This window comes from Coregonus lavaretus (assembly GCF_964263955.1).
Source record: "Coregonus lavaretus genome assembly, chromosome: 21".
NCBI classification, from domain to species: Eukaryota; Metazoa; Chordata; class Actinopteri; order Salmoniformes; family Salmonidae; genus Coregonus; species Coregonus lavaretus.
This window is the reverse complement of record NC_140008.1, coordinates 43,492,405-43,514,704: the sequence shown is the minus strand read 5'-3', so window position 1 is coordinate 43,514,704 and position 22,300 is coordinate 43,492,405. Positions and strand designations below refer to the sequence as shown.

Sequence of the window (22,300 nt, the reverse complement as noted above, 5' to 3'; positions counted from 1 at the left end):
GAACTTCAGGCCCTGCTGTGTGTGTGTTCCTGTCCAATCTACTCCTATTGCTTTGTGGATCTTTCAGAAATATGGTGCACATGCAGGTCACCACGTCGCAGCCCGAACGGGCTCATTCAGAACTTGGACCATCCATTCAAACTACGTGACCAGCACTGCGAACACACACACCACACTACGTGCATGAACTGCTCAGAGAAATGCTACGCTTTATTGAACAACTGAGAACTGAGGAAAGCCTCGTAGCCACACTGAGCTTGTGACACACACACGCACGGCGACACACACACAACATTATCAGACTGTGGTTGCATCTTTCACTTCGCTGAGTCACATAGGCCTCTCTCTCTTCTCTCTCTCTCTCTCTCACACACACACACACACACAGGCCTATCTAAGTCCTGTGGCTTTAGCACACTTCCTCTCTCCCCGGGTCCTACACTCACTACAGTAGTTGCTAACCAGTTACACAGTTATTTCAAGGCATTATTTTAGGATTTGCATCATCACTGTTACAGTAAACTGTTTCATACACCAGTACAAATACATTTTTTTTCACTAACTCTGCCACAAGTTACTTTCATATCTGTCTTTTCATCGCATCCTTTACATGATGATGCTCTGTGCGTCCCCAGAGTCTGTAGATGCTACCACACCGTCCCTTACATCAGTGGGATTCAAAGTCGGGGCCGCGGAGGAACTGCAGTGAGGTCGCCAAAATACAAATAAATACAAGCGTTTTTATTGTGTTTATTTTTTTTTTTACAAAAATGTATGAGTACATATTATTGAATGGAACAATATGCAAACATTTTTGAGAAAGATAATTTGAAATATACAATTTTATTGAGTAAATGTATTGATTGGTTTCTTTTCATTTTGATAAGAGATGAAAATGCAATGAATTAAAGGTTATTTGTTGATGTATAAATCTAAATGTAACCATTTTAAGGTTGTGTCATTAGATTTGGGGTGGAGTGGGGTCGCATGAAATTATTGTGAAAAGAATGGGGTCCCCAGAAGTTCTGGCAGGAAAAAATTGGGTCCCTGACTAAAAGGTTTGAATACCACAGCGTTACATGATGATTCTCTGTGCGTCCTTAGAGTCTGTGGATGCTACCACACCATCCCTTACATCAGCCAAACTCAACTGGCGGCCCGCGGTCCCGGTCCAGACCCAGAGAAGGGTCAATCCGGACCGGACAACATAGCATTTTGTTATATAAAAGTCAATACATTATTTCCAGACAGCTTTAAAAAATCTACCCAGCTCAGCGGCCTCTTTAACTCAACAACCTCTCTTTCTCGCTCTCTCTCGAAGCAACGCCCACCTCTACTAGTGCCCCATCTAATCCAATCGCATGTTATATGCAAATACAAGAGGCAGCGTGTTACCCAATCACATTAATCCAAATATCCTCTGTAGAACCTTGGGACAAGCAGGCAGAAAGAAACAGAAAGATTTGACTGCAGTTCAACTGTAAATATCACAGATAGAAGGAACTTAGTTACCAGTATTCAATCTAAGTTGACTCTGAAAACCATATATTCAAAGACAAGTGGACGGAACAGTATTTATTCATTCTCCCCACAACTACAACTATAACAAGATGTTTCCTAAGTCGTAGACGACTATGTTCGTTACTACCCTGTACCACAGTGCCAGTAAAGGACGATATCCATCCGGACCTTTGCCACCTAGGAAATGTGTCCCTGGACCTTCTCAAATAGTAGTCAAGTACCCCTGCCTTACATTATGATGCTTTGTGTGTCCCCAGAGTCTGTAGATAGTACCCAGTATCACTGGAGGATCTTCCTGAGTTCAAGGAGACTGGACAAGAGGGTAACACCAACCAGCCAACCATGTCTTCCATTGACCCCTACCAGTACATTATTGTAAGTCCACACATGTCCACTTCATTCAAAGTCTTTGGCATTTACAGTTCCAGTAATGAGGGGGAACCCACTGCTTTAGATAATAAGACTATCTTGGAACACATACTGTTTCTGACTAAGATAATTTGTTCTGCCTTGGCTTGTGTGTAAGCTCAGACCCTGATGAGGACAGCAGTATAACTTCAGTTGAAAACCTCTATCTGTTTTCTGTCTCACTCTATCAGCACATTAGTGGGCAGCACTGCATGTTTCTCGTCATTGCAACTCTAGGCCTACTATATATCATGGTAGGATAAAGAAGGCACCCTGCTGGTGCTGAAGTCTGGTCTAGTGGTAGTGCTGCCGACTCCGGACCACACATTGTCCCTTGTGTGGCATGGGTTCAAACCCTGCCTGCACTTTCATATCTGTATTACTCTATCTAGCTGTCTGCTCTTCTCATTTGTGACTTTCTATTTCAATAAAGAAAACACAAATAAAAACTTTTTTAAATGAAGAAGGCGCCCTACTGGCTTGACTTGGAGATATGCTACTGTACTATAGCCCCACCATGGCAGTCTAGTTCCCAGTGAGAGTCTGTGCCTGCTGCTGAGTCTCACTCATCACTGTTACACTGTAGTGAAGACTAGCAGATCTACAGATTCACTGAAAGAGGAATGGTGATGAGACAAAATGACATCATCATACCCTATGTTTACAAATGACTGCCTGACAGATGAACCTAAAACAAAACAATAACAAGGCAACAGAAAAAGACCAGCAGCTGCCCCATAGTTGGGGTAAGGGTGCTCTGATAATCTTTAATAGAAAGAGAAGGGATCGGACTCACACCTCACCTTGACACCTCTTGTATCATATGATTGTATCTATGCCCAGGTTTAGACAAAAAGTACAGTTAAAATTGTACACACTGTCCCTAAGTAGTTCTAGGCAGTTGTTGGAGTTCAAGTGTGCTAGATCTGTGCATGTGTGATGAGTTTGTCCTGGCTCACAGGCTATGTTGATGTTTGTGTGCAGGTGGAGCAGCAGTTCTCTCACAAGTTCAGCGTGACGGTGGTGCGAGCTAAGAATGTCACTAAGGGAGCACTGGGTGACATGTGTAAGTGTGACAACATCCTGTTATTCCACATGCGTCTAGTTCACATGTTAACAATCACAAATTCTCCAACATAAAAACATATCACAGGGAGTTGTCAGTTCTGTATTTAAAAACAAATCATTTACGTTGCGTCGTGAAATGTGAATTATTCCAAATACTCAAGACCTGCCAGACTATTCAAACACTTCATATTAACTTGCTCTTATATCTGTGTAATAAAAAATATAGTCATTGTGTTTATCTATGTTATGTGTTTATCAAACATATATCTACGGTAGGTTTGTATCACTCTCTGTACATTTCTATGTTAGCTTGTATGTACACTACCAGTCAAAAGTTTGGACACACCTACTCATTCAAGGGTTTTTCTTTATTTTTACTATTTTTTACATTGTAGAATAATAGTGAAGACATCAAAACTATGAAATAACACATATGGAATCATGTAGTAACCAAACAAGTGTTAAACAAATCAATCTTCAAATAGCCACCCTTTGCCTTGATGACAGCTTTGCATACTCTTGGCATTCTCTCAACCAGCTTCATGAGGTAGTCACCTGGAATGCATTTCAATTAACAGGTGTGCCTTGTTAAAAGTTAATTTGTGGAATGTCTTTCCTTCTTAATGCTTTTGAGCCAATCAGTTGTGTTGTGACAAGGTAGGGGGGTATACAGAAGATAGCCCTATTTGGTAAAAGACCAAGTCCATATTATGGCAAGAACAGCTCAAATAAGCAAAGAGAAACGACAGTCCATCATTACTTTAAGACATGAAGGTCAGTCAATACGGAACAATTCAAGCAAAAACCATCACGCGCTATGAAACTGGCTCTCATGTGGACCACCACAGGAATGGAAGACCCAGAGTTACCTCTGCTGCAGAGGATAAGTTCATTCGAGTTACCGCTCTCAGAAATTGCAGCCCAAATAAATGCTTCACAGAGTTCAAGTAACAGACACATCTCAACATCAACTGTTCAGAGGGGACTGTGTGAATCAGGCCTTCATGGTCGAATTGTTGCAAAGAAACCACTACTAAAGGACACCAATAAGAGGAAAAGACCTGCATGGGCCAAGAAACACGAGCAATGGACATTAGACCGGTGGAAATGTGTCCTTTGGTCTGGAGTCCAAATTTGAGATTTTTGGTTCAAACCACCGTGTCTTTGGGAGACACGGTGTGGGTGAATGGATGATCTCCGCATGTGTAGTTCCCACCATAAAGCATGGAGGAGGAGGTGTTATGGTGTGGGGGTGCTTTGCTGGTGATACTGTCTGTGATTTATTTAATTCAAGACACATTACCAGCATGGCTACCACAGCATTCTGTAGCGATACGCCATCCCATCTGGTTTGGGTTTAGTGGGACTGTCATTTTTTTTTCAACAGGACAATGACCCAACACACCTCCAGGCTGTGTAAGGGCTATTTTACCAAGAAGGAGAGTGATGGAGTGGTGCATCAGATGACCTGGCCTCCACAATCCCCTGACCTCAACCAAATTGAGATGGTTTGGGATGAGTTGGACGGCAGAGTGAAGGAAAACCAGCCAACAAGTGCTCAGCATATGTGGGAACTCCTTCAAGAATGTTGGAAAAGTATTCCAGGTGAAGCTGGTTGAGAGAATGCCAAGAGTGTGCAAAGCTTTCATCAAGGCAAACGGTGGCTATTTGAAGAATCTCAAATATAAAATATATTTTGATTTTTTTAACACTTTTTAGTTTACTACATGATTCCATATGTGTTATTTCATAGTTTTGATGTCTTCAATATTATTTTACAATGTAAAAATAAAGAAAAACCCTTGAATGAGTAGGTGTGTCCAAACTTTTGACTGGTACTGTAAATGTATGTACTGTATGCAACGCATGAATTTGCGTGTTTGTGTCTGCAGTGGACACTCCTGACCCCTATGTGGAGCTGTTCATTCCCACTGCCCCTGAGAGCAGGAAACGAACGAGGCATATAGACAATGACATCCACCCAGAATGGAATGAGACCTTTCACTTCATACTGGACCCAAACCAGGAGAATGTTCTAGAGGTGAGAGATGGAACAGTGTCAGTTCAGCACAGTTTAATTTAAGTCAAATCAACTGAACTCCCAGTCAGGTCAAGATGTGGAAGCTGAAGCCTTAAGCTTGTTGGTTGGTGCTGTACTCAATCAGATAACTTTAATGGACGCCAATTACGTGATGGACGAGACGCTTGGGACTGCGTCGTACAACATCTCCAAGATGTTGAAAACTGGCCAGACAGAGACCGTGCCTTTCCTTATCGGCAAAGTAAGACTTCTATACTTTCACTGTCTGTCTGTAGAGTATCCTGAAGGAAAGAGTGTGCCTGAAAGACATTAGCTCTCACACAAATGTAATTGTCGGTTGAGTGATGTTGACTCATCTATGGCTGTGAGGTTTTCCTCTCTTCTCCTCCTACCTCTTACTGAATATCCCTTTCCTTTCTCTTCTCTCACCCTCTATCTATCCCTCTTCGTCCACTCTTCCTCATCCTTAATGTAGCTTACCCACCTGCATCTCTCTCCCCTTCTCTCCTCTCATTACCCTCATCCTCCTATCTCTCATCCCCTCTCCTTGTGGATGTTGAACTGTATCCCAGGGAGTTTTGCTGTTGACAGATTCATTTTTTGTTTGTTTTTTATCCCAGGCTGTTGACAGATTAATCAATGTTTTCTCTTCTACAATAACCACAGCGATTTGTGTTGTTTTGACAGGCAACCAATGTGTACTTAGAGATGGCCCTGGAGGTCTGGTATGTATACTCCCATTAATACTCCTCTCGTTGTCTGTCTGTCTATTTATTTGGATCCCCATTAGCTTTTGCAGAAGCAGCAGCAACTCTTACTGTGGTCACCTTAAACAAAGCACAGGAATTCACCTCAAGCTATGTAACCCACACCAGTGTGTTTTAGTACAAAGCTCTTAACATGTATTTTCTACGTTTTTGATGATGGGGGTTACAGGTACCCCCTTCCTGTACCTGTGGGATGCCACTCAAAATGAGAAATCTGAGAAATGCATACAGATAAAGAACATCATCAGCAGTTTTGTAATATTCTGTATGAAAGCAAAATAAACAAAAAAGGCTCCTCCACCCCAACCCCCTCAGTCCCCATCCACCCGCCCGCGTCCTCCCTCCCCACCCGGAAACCATGTTTCCCATCCCACCTATCCCCCCTCTTCCCACATCTTCATCTTTCCATATTCTGGTCCAGTTAAAGGATGATTCAGTTACATTTAGATCTGTGGGCCATACTTTTTTGATGGCTAGCTCAGAGTATGAGCTTTTCTAATAGTTGTTTATATATTACAGAGATTAGTCCTTTCGTGAGACCAGATAATCTGTTTACAAATTTAATCATTGGATGATTTGACAGCTGGGTTTCCCATGGAACTCCATAGACCAGCATAGCTGACCTAAGTTGGAGATAAGGAAAAAAATTGTTACCTGGTAATATAAATAAATGCTTCTTTCAGATCTTGGAATGTCCTCAAACTATTAATGATATCGCCAAGGGTACGGATACCACATTTGGACCATTGAGGCAATGTGAAAGGCCATCCTCCAGATCACAAGGAATTATTGTTAAATATTGGAGGCTGGGCATGCCTTTTCATTTCCCAGTTGAATTGTTTTTCAATTTTGCGCCAAATAGATTGTTCTAGCAAAAATGGGGCCAAAGCGTAGTTTGTTTAAGAGATAGCTCAATGAACACCACTTCCTCCAGGGCAATGGGAGCCACCATATTTCTCTCTATTCTTCTTTTAACAACTGTAACTGTTTTCAGTAAACAAATGGCTTAGATTTACTGTACTGTTGCAACAAAAAAACTAGAATGTGTTGTTTTACAGGGTCAGCCATAGTAGTATGGCACCCCTGGAGCAATTCAGGGTTAAGTGCCTTGCTCAAGGGCCCATAGACAGATTTTTCACCATGTCGGCTCGGGTATTCAAACCAGCGACCTTTCGGTTACCGGCCCAATGCTCTAACCAGACTGTTGTTTTAGATAAAGGGGAGGACATGTTTGGCATGTTTGTAGTCTCAGTAATGGGGAGGTGGGAGGTCAGAGGTCTTGGTTGTGTTTGTCTCAGGAGATCTGTATCAGACCAGACCAACTTGGAACCAGATCTTATCAGATCTGGAGCCTAAGTTAACTTCAGTCATGGCTGGCTAACCTACAGAACATAACATCAATCATCATGGCTGACTAACAGGTCTACTAGAGAGAATACAGAGATGTTTGTCTGTTTCCATATGGGAAAACATGTGATGTTTTAAAGCAGTTGTTGAAATGTAATAACGTAAGTGTGAATATGTTTTGTCTGCTTTTGTTTATGCTTTTTACTGTAGGTCTCCTGAACTAATCTTACTTCATTTCACTCAACAACACACCTCTTAAACTCACTGACCCCACAAACAGGCTTTTGCTAGTGGGACACATTCAACTGAGCACTCTAACAATCTACATTGATAATCAATTATTACATTTGTCAAATATGACTCTTCTAAAATATTTATTGGTAACACTTTATTTGGATAGTCCATCTGTAGATGCTCTACATGCCATCTACACACTATCAGTAACATTTCAACTATCAACCAACCCTAACCCTAGCTCTAACCCTAGACCTTAATCTTATCCTAACCGTAACCATAGCAAGCAGTTGCTTATCAACAGATAGTTTGTTAATAGTATGACCATCTGTAGAGCATCTACAGATGGAAAATCTGGACTATCCAAATAAAGTGGGACCTATTTATTTTATAAACATTATGTCTTGCTTATGATGGCCATATGCAGGGTTAAAACCTTATCTTGTATCTGTGTCCCCATGCAGTACGAACATGGACCTGCGGTTCAGTCTGACCCTGTGTGACAAGGAGAAACTATTCAGACAGGCCCGCAGAGAGAGGGTGATGCTGGGCATCAAGAAGCTGCTGGACATGGAGAAGCCCAGCTTCCTCCCCAGCACCCCTCAGGAGGTGGGCATACCTGAGTACTGTGGGCCCAGGCTTGCAGAGCGGCCCACTGCCAACCACAGTGTTCTTTTTTAAAATCAGTTTCTGACTTCTAGTCAAATACAGTGTTTTACATGTGATACCTCATGTATTAGAATGCATTGCAGGGTCAATGGGTCATAGAATGGTAACCATTCCAAAACGACAGGGCATTATAATAGACATGAGCTAAATAAAGCATTTATTGCCATAGAAAGGGGGCTTACTCTGCAGTGTTACTGAGCATAGTGGTTCATAGACGAGACGATATTAGCCAACAACACCGCTTTTTATATGCAAGAACATGTACACCATATCCACAGGTTTCTTAGTATTCAAACGTGATCATTTTATAGGCCCTATCTTCTTCTCAGACCGAGAGCTCTGAAGGCTGGTTCAGAGGCAGCTGACATTTGGCCCTGTTTTCCTGGTTGTAGCCTCCACCCTCACCTCTCACTGCCTGCCTGTGCTCTCGGATGATCCGGAAGCTACCAGCCATAATGAGATAATAATCCACCACATAAAAGTGTTGTTGCAGAACTTCTGAGCTGTCACACCGCATTCCCACCGGGGCTAGTAAATACTCAAACATTTCACAACTCCGTGAAGTGCAGTTGTTGTGTCAAGAGTGGGTTAGAATATTTGTTGGTAATGTCTATGGAAATGACTGTGGTTCTAGTTCAGAGAAGTCATTGCAGAGTTAGAAAGAGGCCCTGGAACTGCAGTAAGTAGAGTGATGCAACAACAGCCATCTAGTGTAGACTTACTGACTGAGGGAAGTAACATCAGGAAGTAGGGCTTACTGACAGTTGAGATGCTATGAATCTCAAGGAGTCATGTTATGACAGGGATCCTAATCCTTTCCAATCTCTTCCTGTCTGTGGCTGTCTTTGTCTTTGTCTGTGTCTGTGCAGGTGCCGGTGATTGCCATAGTGGGTTCAGGGGGAGGCTTCAGGGCCATGGTGGGCTTCTCTGGGGTGATGAAGGCCCTGTATGAGTCTGGGGTCCTGGACTGTGCCACCTACATTGCTGGCCTCTCTGGATCTACCTGGTCAGTCAACTATTCATCTGTTTATACCATGCTCTCCCTCCCTCCCACTCTTCTTTTCTCCTACAGTATTTACCCATCTACCTCTGCACCAACGTTTGCCCAGTTTTTGGATGGAGGACTGTATGTGCTCTCCCTGTGTGTTCTCCTGCCTCCTTTCCTCCCATCTCTTTCCCTCTCCCTCCCTCGCTCCCTCCCTATCTCCGTCCCTCCCACAGGTACATGTCGACCCTGTTCTCCCACCCAGAGTTCCCCTCTAAGGGTCCTAAGGAGATCAATGTGGAGCTGATGAAGAGAGTGAGCAGTAACCCTCTGAGACTGCTGCTGCCCCAGCACATCACCAACTACATTCAGGCTCTGTGGAGCAAGAAGGCCAACGGACAGCCCGTCACCTTCACTGACATCTTCGGCATGCTCATCGGCGAGACACTCATCCCTGCGGTGAGAGGAGAACCGCACACACCTGTTTTTGTTACGCCATTATTTCACCCATCTCTCTCTTTTTCTCTCAATTCAATTTCAATATCAATTGAAGGGCTTTATTGGGAAACGTATGTTAACATTGACAAAGCAAGTGAAGTAGATAGTTAAGATAGATTAACAAAGTGAAATAAACAAGAAATATTAACAGTAAACATTACACTCAGAAGTTATAACAGAATAAAGACATTTCAAATGTCATATTATGTATAAATACAGTGTTGTAACAATGTGCAAATAGTTAAAGTACAAATGAGAAAATAAATAAACATAAATATGGGTTGTATTTACAATGGTGTTTGTTCTTCTGTGGCGGGTGATTTGGACAGAGTCCAGGAGGGTAAATCACAGAATAAATGGTTTATTCGGTAAGACAGTGGTACGCAGCAATGCATAAAACACTCCAGTGCGGTAAATAATGCGCACTGGAGAAAACAAGGCACACAGGTGAATATCCCGGTGATACAAAACACAATAGCTCCACCGAGCTATAATCTCCTCTACAATAAACAATCACACACAAAGACAAGGGGGCAGAGGGACCACTTATACAGGTACTGATGAGGGGATGTGAACCAGGTGTGTGTAATAAACAAGACAAAACAAATGGAATGATGAGATGACTAGCGGCAGTGAGGAGCGGCAGTGGCTAGAAGGCAGGTGACTACGAACGCCGAAGCCTGCCCAAACAAGGAGAGGAGGCAGCTTCGGAGGAAGTCGTGACATCTTCACTGGTTGCCCTTTTCTTGTGGCAACAGGTCACAAATCTTGCTGCTTTGATGGCACACTGCGGTATTTCACCCAGTAGAGAAGGGAGTTTATCAAAATTGGGTTTGTTTTGTAATTTTTTGTGGATCTCTGTAATCTGAGGGAAATATGTGTCTCTAATATGGGGTGATACATTTGGCTGGAGGTTAGGAAGTTCAGCTCAGTTTCCACCTCATTTTGTGGGCAGTGTGCACATAGCCTGTCCTCTCTTGAGAGCCAGGTCTGCCTATGGCGGCCTTTCTCAATAGCAAGGCTGTCTGTACATAGTCAATTCTCTCTCTCTCTCTCAGGATGAAACTAAACTGACTATAACTCCCATTGTTTCTCTGTTTTCATCAGAGGATGGACACAAAGCTGAGTGAGTTGCAGGAGAAGGTGAACGAGGCCCAGTGTCCTCTCCCTCTGTTCACTTGTCTGCACGTCAAACCAGACGTGTCCGAGCTCATGTTCGCAGGTCAGTGACTGTGTATGCGTTGTGGGTGTTCTGTGTGTGTGTTTGTTCACACGATGGTTACGCAACAATCACTGTGGTCAGTTTGAGTAAACCTGCGTAAGACCTGCCTTGAACTTACTGATTTACATTCATAATGGTGTGTTAACGTTTGTGTGTGGGAGTTGGTGTGTGTCTGTATGTATGTATTACTGTAGATCACAAGGTCAGTGTGGCTCTGAGGCTCTTCTCAGTTGTTCAATGAAGCATAGCATTTCAATAGGAGTTCATTCACCACAGAAGGCTGGTGAGAGGAGGGCGGCTCATAAAAATGGCTGGGATGGAGTGAATGGAATGGTATCAGACTCAAACTCATTGATGTGTTTGATACCATTCCATTCATTCTGTTCTAGCAATTACAATGAGCCCGTCCTCCCCAATTAACGTACCACCAGCCACCTGTGTCATGCACGTAGTGTGAGTGTGTTCGCAGTACTGGTCATGTAGTTGGAATGGATGATCGAAGTTCTGAAGTGTGTGTGTGTGTGTGTGTTTGTTTGCATCTCTAGTACAATGAGTATGTGTATTCCTTCTGCATTATGAGTTACCAGAGATGGTCAGATAATCTCTCCCACATGCAAATGTCCATTCTCTACATTTCTTTGGAGCATCATTCATTTCACACACACTGATGTGTCATGGTGGGCTGATATTCAAATGTTGCTTTGAGACATTAGACAGCACTGAACAGTCATCCATGAATGTACTGGCATATTGCCTGTGCTGGTTAAGTTTGTCCCCATCATTTTAAAACGAATTCATAGTGACACGAGTCTGAACAATTTGCAGGTCTGAAACAGTCTCTGTTACTGAAGGTAAGGAGGAACTGGAGGTGATGAAGAACAAAGGATTATGCAAATGGTATTCCAAAACAGCGAATGTAGCAAACAATATATTAACCCCAGGCATTCCTGTAGTTTTAGTGCTGTAGTATGAGAAGGAACATCAACAATGTGTAAGTGTTAGTGCTGGGAATTGCGATACGATATTATCACGATACTTAGGTGCCGATACGATATGTATTGCGATTCTCGCTGATTCTCACGATTCTATATGTATTGCGATTCGATACTGTGATTTTTTTTTTGCGATTCGATGTTCCAAACCTATTGCTCACCATATGTCTGCTGCAAAGGGAAAAGAGAGAGCCTTGAGAAAAGTTTTGATCAGTCATGGAAATAAAAGTGCTGAAAACAAATTGCCTACCTATTTAAAAAGAAGATGGAGAACAAGCTATGAACGAAACAAACTGGAGTTTTGGGGCAGGTACAGCAAACTAGCTCAAAAATAATATTGAGACATTGTCAAAACAATAGATATATCGTCACAAAATAGGTAGGTGTAGTACAATGTGGAAGGGCGATGTTATGTAGGTGTCAATGTGGTTGTGGTACGCCCCTACTCCTGATCTAGGATCTTTCTCTAATTTTAGCTTGAATCATAATGACATGAAAAACGGACCTCAAAACAGTCCTTAGGGACAACCTGTCCCCTGTTAGGGTGACTGAGTCCATGACTCTATGCTGAGTTATTGGTACTGTGACCAACATATTATTCATAATGTTCATGCAAATGAATGTTGGTGTTCCAGTGTATTTTACAGATTAGCTGGAATAGAATATTACATCAGTTAGTCAGTTACTTATTTTCACTGTAAGTCCTCCACCTTTTATCTCTGGTGTGACAAGGTAATGCTTTCACACCTATCCCAGAGAAAGGCAAAAATAACACCACATAATTTACAGTACAGTAGTAATATTATTCTCCTTAATCCAGGACCAATGATTGGCTGAAAGGTGATAGTGTACTGTCATTCTGAGGAACTCTGTCAGACTTAAAATGTGTGAACAGTGTGTTGTGTTGTGTTGTGCCTTACAATTATATGTGTTGTGTCACTACAGTCATGTAGGGCATACCCCCCCGTCACTTGGTTCCAGTAATGGAGGTCATAATGACAGTTGCTTCTGGCTTGCACTGTTACTGTAAACCTGGTCTACAGTGTGCTCGCCTAATAAAATAGTTAGCTAGTTACATACACTGATTGATTTTGTTCTAATTGTACACTTTTTTTGACAGACTGGGTGGAGTTCAGCCCGTATGAGATTGGAATGGCAAAGTACGGAACGTTCATGACCCCTGACCTTTTTGGAAGCAAGTTCTTCATGGGAACCGCTGTGAAGCAGTATGAAGAGAACCCACTACATTTCCTTATGGGTAAGAAAACCCAGACTTAGACACACACACACACAAACAACAGAATATTGCTGGCACTTCCGCATAGGACTTCCTGAAGAGATAACCTCACATGATAAGCTATCATCAAACATGGCATTCATAAGTCATTACATGATATTGATGTTGATCTAGTGGGTTTCTCTCTCTCCAGGGGTTTGGGGGAGTGCCTTCTCAATCCTCTTCAACAGAGTGCTGGGGGTCAAAGACACAGTCGGGGGGAGCACCATGGAGGAAGAGCTTGGTAAGAAACCACACACACTTTCCTTATAGCCCCAATCCTAACCCTGACCTCTGGTCTTATCCCTGACCCAAATGAAGTCATGCATCCTGTACAGATAAAGTACCACATCATGGTCTCCTCCACAGTTAGTACAGCACATAGACTTGTCTTGTGCAGCTCATACATTACAGCTTATAGACCTGAAGACAATGACTGTGCTTAGCCCAAAGGCTTAGTTCTTATGTGTTGTGTTATCCCATAGTCCCAATCCAATGTGTTGTGTCTGCTCTGCGCAACGCAAGCCAACTGCACCTCCCATTGTATTCTGTTTCCTATTGCGTACGGTACGTCTGACTCTTTGTGTGAACGCAGATGAATGTGACATGCTAGTGACAGCTGTACCTGATGTCAGCTCACATCACACCCGTCAAGCAGTTCCTAAAATAACTTTCTACTGGGGTTTCACAGATGTGGATGTGATTCCCCCTCGATCAAAAGAAAGATTATGTTCAGCTTCCTGTCATTATTGATAACTGCTTATTAAGATGTTTGTTTAATGGGCTGTTGGTGTTTGATTTGAACTTTTAGCACACCAACACACATACCTACAATAGAATACATACAGTACCTGCTTGCAGATGCAGTGAGTGCACATAAAATGTGCACCCACTGCATCTGCAAGAAGGTACACCTACACCCATTCCAAGAATTTACTGGTTTATGTTAAATGCCAATTGTTATATTGTGTTTGTTATGTAAGCCATTGTTGCAAATTAGTTTATAAAAAGGTAGGGCCTAAACAATTGAAAGTTAATTGGACAGCCTAAGCAATACATGTCATGCTGTGATAACCTCTGTGTTTTTGAGATGTAGTGAAGACTTGGATATGAGTGAAAGTGCCATTAAAGAAGATGTCCTTGTCTTTTCCCACAGAACAGTTAAAGCCTCAACACATTGTGGGGGAGGACAGTCTAGATAATGATGAGAGGCCTCAGAAAGGTGAGAACTGCAGTATCCATGATGCATAATTATTCATACGAAATACACAGAAACCTGAAGAAGTGTGTGGTCTGTTTTGACACATTCAAACTGTTCAGGGGAAGTCACCGCCCTGATGCTGCATTGATGGAGCAGTGACTGTCTGATTAGGAACGGGCTGTCTTGCCATAGTGAGCTAGGTTATAGGCCTACGTCATGGGCTGGATAGAAGCAGTCTACCATCTGCAGAACTGGATAATATTTCCTTTATTTGCCTCATAAAATAATAGAAAACTAAATAATATGTCATGGCTTTAGAAGCTTCAGATAGGCTAATTGACATCATTTGAGTCAATTGGAGGTGTACCTGTGGATGTATTTCAAGGCCTACCTTCAAACTCAGTGCCTCTTTACTTGACATCATAGGAAAATCAAAAGAAATCAGCCAAGACCTCAGAAAAAATGGTAGACCTCCACAAGTCTGGTTCATCCTTGGGAGCAATTTCCAAATGCCTGAAGGTACCACGTTTATCTGCACAAACAATAGTATAAACACCATGGGACCACGCAGCCGTCTTACCACTCAGGAAGGAGACGCGTTTTGTATCCTAGAGATGAACGTACTTTGGTGCGAAAAGTGCAAATCAATCCCAGAACAACAGCAAAGGACCTTGTGAAGATGCTGGAGGAAACAGGTACAAACGTATCTATATCCACAGTAAAACGAGTCCTATATCGACATACCCTGAAAGGCCACTCAGCAAGGAAGAAGCAACTGCTCCAAAACCGCCATAAAAAAGCCAGACTACGGTTTGCAACTGCACATGGGGACAAAGATCGTACTTTTTGGAGAAATGTCCTCTGGTCTTATGAAACAAAAATGGAACAGTTTGCCCATAATGACCATCGTTATGTTTGGAGGAATAAGGGGGTAGCTTGCAAGCCGAAGAACACCATCCCAACCATGAAGCACGGGGGTGGCAGCATCATGCTGTGGGGGTGCTTTGCTGCAGGAGTGACTGGTGCACTTCACAAAATAGATGGCATCATGAGGAAGGAAAATTATGTGGATATATTGAAGCAAAATCTCAAGACATCAGTCAGGAAGTTAAAGCTTGGTTGCAAATGGGTCTTCCAAATGGACAATGACCCCAAGCATACTTCCAAAGTTGTGGCAAAATGGCTTAAGGACAACAAAGTCAAGGTATTGGAGCGGCCATCACAAAGCCCTGACCTCAATCCAATAGAATATTTGTGGGCAGAACTGAAAAAGTGTGTGCGAGCAAGGAGGCCTACAAACCTGACTCAGTTACACCAGCTCTGTCAGGAGGAATGTGCCAACATTTACCCAACTTATTGTGGGAAGCTTGTGGAAGGCTACCCGAAACGTTTGACCGAAGTTAAACAATTTAAAGGCAATGCTACCAAATACTAATTGAGTGTATGTAAACTTCTGACCCACTGGGAATGTGATGAAATAAATAAAAGCTGAAATAAATCATTCTCTCTACTATTATTCTGACATTTAACATTCTTAAAATAAAGTGGTGATCCTAACTGACCTAAGACAGGGAATTAAATGTCAGGAATTGTGAAAAACTGAGATTAAATGTATTTGGCTAAGGTGTATGTAAACTTCCGACTTCAACTGTATCTCTCATAAAGCTGTGATTGAGAATAGAATATGCTTAGGCTTAGGCTATAGACTTTCAGTGTTGTTATTTTTGAAAGCCACAACAATTTCAGGCTAGAATACCTTACATTTTTAGGCTATTCAAAAAACTTTGAGATGGAACTCCGTTACATTCATTGTTTGATCGGGAAAAAGCCATGCATAAAATGATGAAGCGTAGCCTTCAGTCATATTCATAGCCTATCGAATGGAGAGAGAAGGGTATATAGGCTAAATGTTTTTAAACGGTTAGACACAAGATAGTTAAGGAGTGTCCGTTATAAAACAAAATTAGGTTTAGGCTATTGCCTAATGCCCATGCATCCAACAGAGAGAGAGAGAGAGAAACAATAGGCTATTTTCTGACTGGACATTTTGCTTTGCTTTGGTGGAATTCTCTTCTCCTACATTCCTCTCTTGCGTTCTGCTAAAAATAAATAAAGGGAACACTTAAACAACACAATGTAACTCCAAGTCAATCACACTTCTGTGAAATCAAACTGTCCACTTAGGAAGCCACACTGATTGACAATAAATGTCACATGCTGTTGTGCAAATGGAATAGACAACAGGTGGAAATTATAGGCAATTAGCAAGACACCCCCAATAAAGGAGTGGTTCTGCAGGTGGTGACCACAGACCACTTCTCAGTTCCTATGCTTCCTGGCTGATGTTTTGGTCACTTTTGAATGCTGGCGGTGCTTTCACTCTAGTGGTAGCATGAGACGGAGTCTACATTTACATTTTAGTCATTTAGCAGACGCTCTTATCCAGAGCGACTTACAGTTAGTGAGTGCATACATTTTCATTTTCATACTGGCCCCCCGTGGGAAAGGAACCCACAACCCTGGCGTTGCAAGTGCCATGCTCTACCAACTGAGCTACAGTGGTCTACAACCCACACAAGTGGCTCAGGTAGTGCAGCTCATCCAGGATGGCACCTCAATGCGAGCTGTGGCAAGGTTTGCTGTGTCTGTCAGCGTAGTGTCCAGAGCATGGAGGCGCTACCAGGAGACAGGCCAGTACATCAGGAGACGTGGAGGAGGCCGTAGGAGGGCAACAACCCAGCAGCAGGACCGCTACCTCCGCCTTTGTGCAAGGAGGAGCAGGTGGAGCACTGCCAGAGCCCTGCAAAATGACCTCCAGCAGGCCACAAATGTGCATGTGTCTGCTCAAACGGTCAGAAACAGACTCCATGAGGGTGGTATGAGGGCCCGATGTCCACAGGTGGGGGTTGTGCTTACAGCCCAACACCATGCAGGACGTTTGGCATTTGCCAGAGAACACCAAGATTGGCAAATTCGCCACTGGCTCCCTGTGCTCTTCACAGATGAAAGCAGGTTCACACTGAGCACATGTGACAGACATGACAGAGTCTGGAGACGCCGTGGAGAACGTTCTGCTGCCTGCAACATCCTCCAGCATGACCGGTTTGGCGGTGGGTCAGTCATGGTGTGGGGTGGCATTTCTTTGGGGGGCCGCACAGCCCTCCATGTGCTCGCCAGAGGTAGCCTGACTGCCATTAGGTACCGAGATGAGATCCTCATACCCCTTGTGAGACCATATGCTGGTGCGGTTGGCCCTGGGTTCTTCCTAATGCAAGACAATGCTAGACCTCATGTGGCTGGAGTGTGTCAGCAGTTCCTGCAAGAGGAAGGCATTGATGCTATGGACTGGCCCGCCCGTTCCCCAGACCTGAATCCAATTGAGCACATCTGGGACATCATGTCTCACTCCATCCACCAACGCCACGTTGCACCACAGACTGTCCAGGAGTTGGCGGATGCTTTAGTCCAGGTCTGGGAGGAGATCCCTCAGGAGACCATCCGCCACCTCATCAGGAGCATGCCCAGGCGTTGTACGGAGGTCATATAGGCACGTGGAGGCCACACACACTACTGAGCCTCATTTTGACTTGTTTTAAGGACAGTACATCAAAGTTGGATCAGCCTGTAGTGTGGTTTTCCACTTTAATTTTGAGGGTGACTCCAAATCCAGACCTCCATGGGTTGATAAATTTGATTTCCACTGATAATTTTTGTGTGATTTTGTTGTCAACACATTCAACTATGTAAAGAAAAAAGTATTTAATAAGATTATTTCATTCATTCAGATCTAGGATGTGTTGTTTAAGTGTTCCCTTAATTTTTTTGAGCAGTGTAGTTGGCTATATAGTTAAAATAGGCTAAACCATTGTCTGTCACATCACAATGTCGTCACCATCAACGATGGCTGTCAATCATTGTTGGTAGACGATGCTATGGTAATATCGCCCAAACCTAGTCAGGCAAATAGGGGAGAACTGGGACGAAAGTAACACTTTTAGTTTTTTTCCTAATCACTCAAAGATCGATAGAGCTAGACCATCTTCCATGACAAACAACTTATATACACTGAGTGTACAAAACATTAAGGACACCTTCCTAATATCGAGTTGCACAAGGTGTCAAAAGCGTTCCAAAGGGATGCTGGCCCAATTCTTCCCACAGTGTTTTTGGCTGGATGTCCTTTGGGTGGTGGACCATTCTTGACACAAGAAACTGTTGAGCATGAAAAACCCAGCAGCATTGCAGTTCTTGACACAAACCGGTGTGCCTGGCACCTACTACCCTACTCCATTCAAAGGTACTTAAATATTTTGTCTTGCCCATTCACCCTCTCAATGGCACACATACACAATCCATGTCTCAAGGCTTAAAAATCCTTATTTAACCTGTCTCCTCCCCTTCATCTACACTGATTGAAGTGGATTTAACAAGTGACATAAATAAGGGATCATAGCTTTCACCTGGATTCACTTGGTCAGTCTATGTCATGGAAAGAGCAGGTGTCCTTAATGTTTTGTACACTCAGTGTATGTCCTCTACCATTAGCAACTGTAATTACAACCGAAAAACACTTTTTTTAACTTACATTGCTCAAAACCACTTTTTGTTGATAACTCTGTGAAACAGAGGGAGCTCATCCTCCGCATGCTGACTCCACTACATAATTCTAGCTTCTGTCTTATCTGAGAAAATGGGCGTCTTACTTTCGTCCTGGCTCTCCCCTACCAAGGGGACGGGTGCACAACTCCAGTATGCCAGATTCTATCCTTGCCTTGTAGTATCAGACAATATACCTACTATACAGTATATCATATTTTTATACCTGGGTGTGTAGACTGAACGATTTATCAATTAAACTGTAGCCCTCGAGGAGCTGTGCACTTCAGATCAAGGCCTATCAAGCATCTCTAGCTACCAAATGCATACTGTAAGCCTACTGTACATCCCATGTGCCTCCCTTTATCAACATTGTCCCCTTCTCTCTCCCTTGCCACCTTTCTTTTCCTCCATCTCTGCCCAGAGACGGAAGACGAGTTCCGCACCGCCAAGAACAGTTGGGTCCAGCGAATGATCACCTCCCTCGTCAGCGACTCCTCCCTGTTCAACACGCGAGAGGGGCGGGCGGGGAAGGTCCATAACTTCATGCTAGGCCTCAACCTCAACACCAACATGCCCTTCTCCACCTTTGGAGACTTTATGTACCAGAACTCCTGTGCCTCCGTCGAGGATGAGGTTGACGCTGTCACAGGTCAGATGTCACATATGGATATCTAGGAGTTCTAGATGTGACACATTCTAGATTCCAGATATGACAGATCTATGACCTGTTAGATTCTAGATAAAGCAAATCAAATCAAAGTTTATTTGTCATGTGCACAGTACAGTGAAATGCTTACTTGCTAACTCTCCTCAACAATGCAGTACATTATCAATATCCATCAAGAATCAAATGCCAAATACAAAAGTAAAAAAAGAACAAGTAGTAGTGAAAAGTCAGATCCTCTGTGATGTGCACACCGAGGAACTTGAAGCTTTTGACCCTCTCCACTGCAGCAAATTCTAGATCCAGCAGAGTAGGGATTATCAACCAATTTTTTCTTCAGCGGATAGTCGGGGGGACTGGAACATAATTACAAATAATTTGTAGACTGCAAATTGACCGCAAGAATCCCAAACAGATATAATATTTGACTGACACATAATCATTTCATTTGTATACGATCACATCTCTGTATTATTTACATTTTTACATTTTAGTAATTTAGCAGATGCTCTTATCCAGAGCGACTCACAGGAGCAATTAGGGCGTGGGAAAAAAATCTTGGGAACAGATTTCCTAAATTAAAATCACTTGGCGCTGATTTCCTGGTGTTTTTAGAGTCTTTTGTGTCCAACAATAAAATACAAAAATAAAATAAAAACTTGTGGGGCCAAATAAAACCACCCACGGGCCACCAGTTGGGGAACCCTGCAGTAGAGCTTGGCAATAGAGCTCTTGTTGGAGCTGTGTACTATTCAATTAACTTACGGTGGAGTTATGGTAGTGATAGAGTTAAGTTTGACTGTGTAGTAAAACAGTACAATTACAGTACAGTTACAGCACAATAGCTTTACTAATTGCCAGACTGTGTACTTTTTCACTCGGGCCCCCCTTCCAGTATTGGGGAGCATTGCGCCCACGTGCACGCGCCACATCAATCTCTATGGGCACAAGCACTGTTCACACACCTGTTGGCTCTTGGTCACTGTAGCCTATCCTTTTCCTTTAACTTTTAATTCCGTCATTATAATTCCATCTTCCATTGATTAGACTTTTGCCACACACTGAGGCTCTATGACTGTAGCCTATTGCCCCATTGATGACTTATGATTGGCTAACAACAACAACAAGCTCAACACGCCACGTCCACTCTCGTGAAAAGCAAGAGCAACTGCAGCAGTCGCGTTGGGATCTGTACACGGACCCGACCAGACAAGTCGGTTAAAATTACACATACCCGAGACCCATGACAATCATATCAGATCCCACCCAGACCTGTGACATTATTTAGAATTCTGGATCCAGACCCTCTCGGGTATTCGGGTACATGTGGATCCATGAAGACCTCTACTGTGTACATATGGAAACAGTTACAACATGACCATCACACACACAACCAATCAACACACACATACGTCTCCTTACGCATTTCTACTGTAACACGTTCTGTATTTATTCTGCATTGTAATCCATAACATTCTCAGACCCAGATGAGTTTGCTGGTATCTACGAGCCACTGGACGTGAAGAGTAAGAAGATCCACATAGTGGACAGTGGTCTGACCTATAACCTCCCGTACCCCCTCATCCTGCGGCCGCAGCGTGGCGTCGACCTCATCATCTCCTTCGACTTCTCAGCCCGCCCCAGTGACTCCAGCCCACCCTTCAAGGTCAGTAGGTTGACCACATGTCCCGGATTGTGCAGGACAGTGCCGCATTTTGGCCCTTTGTCCTGCGTCCCGCAACCAAACAATCATGTCCCACATTTTAGCAACAAATTCAAACATCACTAATTTAGAAAAAATAAGTTGTTTTGTCACGTATTTCAGTCAGACATTCCAACCTGTCTCTTCCAGTCACGTTGTGCTTATGAAAAAATATACATCATAAGGATGTGGTACTGGTGATGTTAAACACTTCTCCAATCGTTGTTGAGATCTGATGTTCTGCGCAGCGCAAGACAAGACATAGGCCAATGTCATATGCCTATTGTCAATCAATCACATTTCTCGAATCCTTTCAGGTTAAATTCCAGCTAAACTTGGAGAGGACAGTTTGGCCTAACCACTTATAAAAAGCGTACTCCTGTCGAAAAACTACAAATTAAGTAAATAGACATATTAGACTGAAAGATATAAGGTAATTTTGTCGAACTTGTGAGGCTCTCCATGCTCATCAGCCACCAATTGTGCAAGTTCTCCCACTTAAAAAGATGAGAGAGGCCTGTAATTTTCATCATAGGTATACGTCAACTATGACAGACAAATTGAGAATTTTTTTCTCCAGAAAATCACATTGTAGGATATTTTATGAATTTATTTGCAAATTATGGTGGAAAATAAGTATTTGGTCACCTACAAACAAGCAAGATTTCTGGCTCTCACAGACCTAACTTCTTCTTTAAGAGGCTCCTCTGTCCTCCACTCGTTACCTGTATTAATGGCACCTGTTTGAACTTGTTATCAGTATAAAAGACACCTGTCCACAACCTCAAACAGTCACACTCCAAACTCCACTATGGCCAAGACCAAAGAGCTGTCAAAGGACACCAGAAACAAAATTGTAGACCTGCACCAGGCTGGGAAGACTGAATCTGCAATAGGTAAGCAGCTTGGTTTGAAGAAATCAACTGTGGGAGCAATTATTAGGAAATGGAAGACATACAAGACCACTGATAATCTCCCTCGATCTGGGGCTCCACGCAAGATCTCAAAATGATCACAAGAACGGTGAGCAAAAATCCCAGAACCACACGGGGGGGACCTAGTGAATGACCTGCAGAGAGCTGGGACCAAAGTAACAAAGCCTACCA

General features: G+C 43.0%; 1 protein-coding gene across 1 annotated transcript in view; it reads left to right on the top strand.

The window, feature by feature from the left end:
• LOC311148472 (cytosolic phospholipase A2-like) overlaps positions 1-22,300 on the top strand; it is a 41,036-nt gene that overhangs the window by 12,873 nt on the left and 5,863 nt on the right. The window contains exons 2-15 of the mRNA XM_084185448.1: positions 1,779-1,896; positions 2,914-2,995; positions 4,890-5,038; positions 5,163-5,279; positions 5,726-5,763; positions 7,851-7,995; positions 8,925-9,061; positions 9,277-9,499; positions 10,646-10,760; positions 12,873-13,010; positions 13,183-13,272; positions 14,185-14,250; positions 19,250-19,477; positions 20,974-21,158. Coding sequence (XP_084041574.1) covers positions 1,864-1,896; positions 2,914-2,995; positions 4,890-5,038; positions 5,163-5,279; positions 5,726-5,763; positions 7,851-7,995; positions 8,925-9,061; positions 9,277-9,499; positions 10,646-10,760; positions 12,873-13,010; positions 13,183-13,272; positions 14,185-14,250; positions 19,250-19,477; positions 20,974-21,158 — 1,746 coding nt within the window. The 5' untranslated portion in view covers positions 1,779-1,863. The remainder of the gene's footprint in view (positions 1-1,778; positions 1,897-2,913; positions 2,996-4,889; positions 5,039-5,162; positions 5,280-5,725; positions 5,764-7,850; positions 7,996-8,924; positions 9,062-9,276; positions 9,500-10,645; positions 10,761-12,872; positions 13,011-13,182; positions 13,273-14,184; positions 14,251-19,249; positions 19,478-20,973; positions 21,159-22,300) is intronic.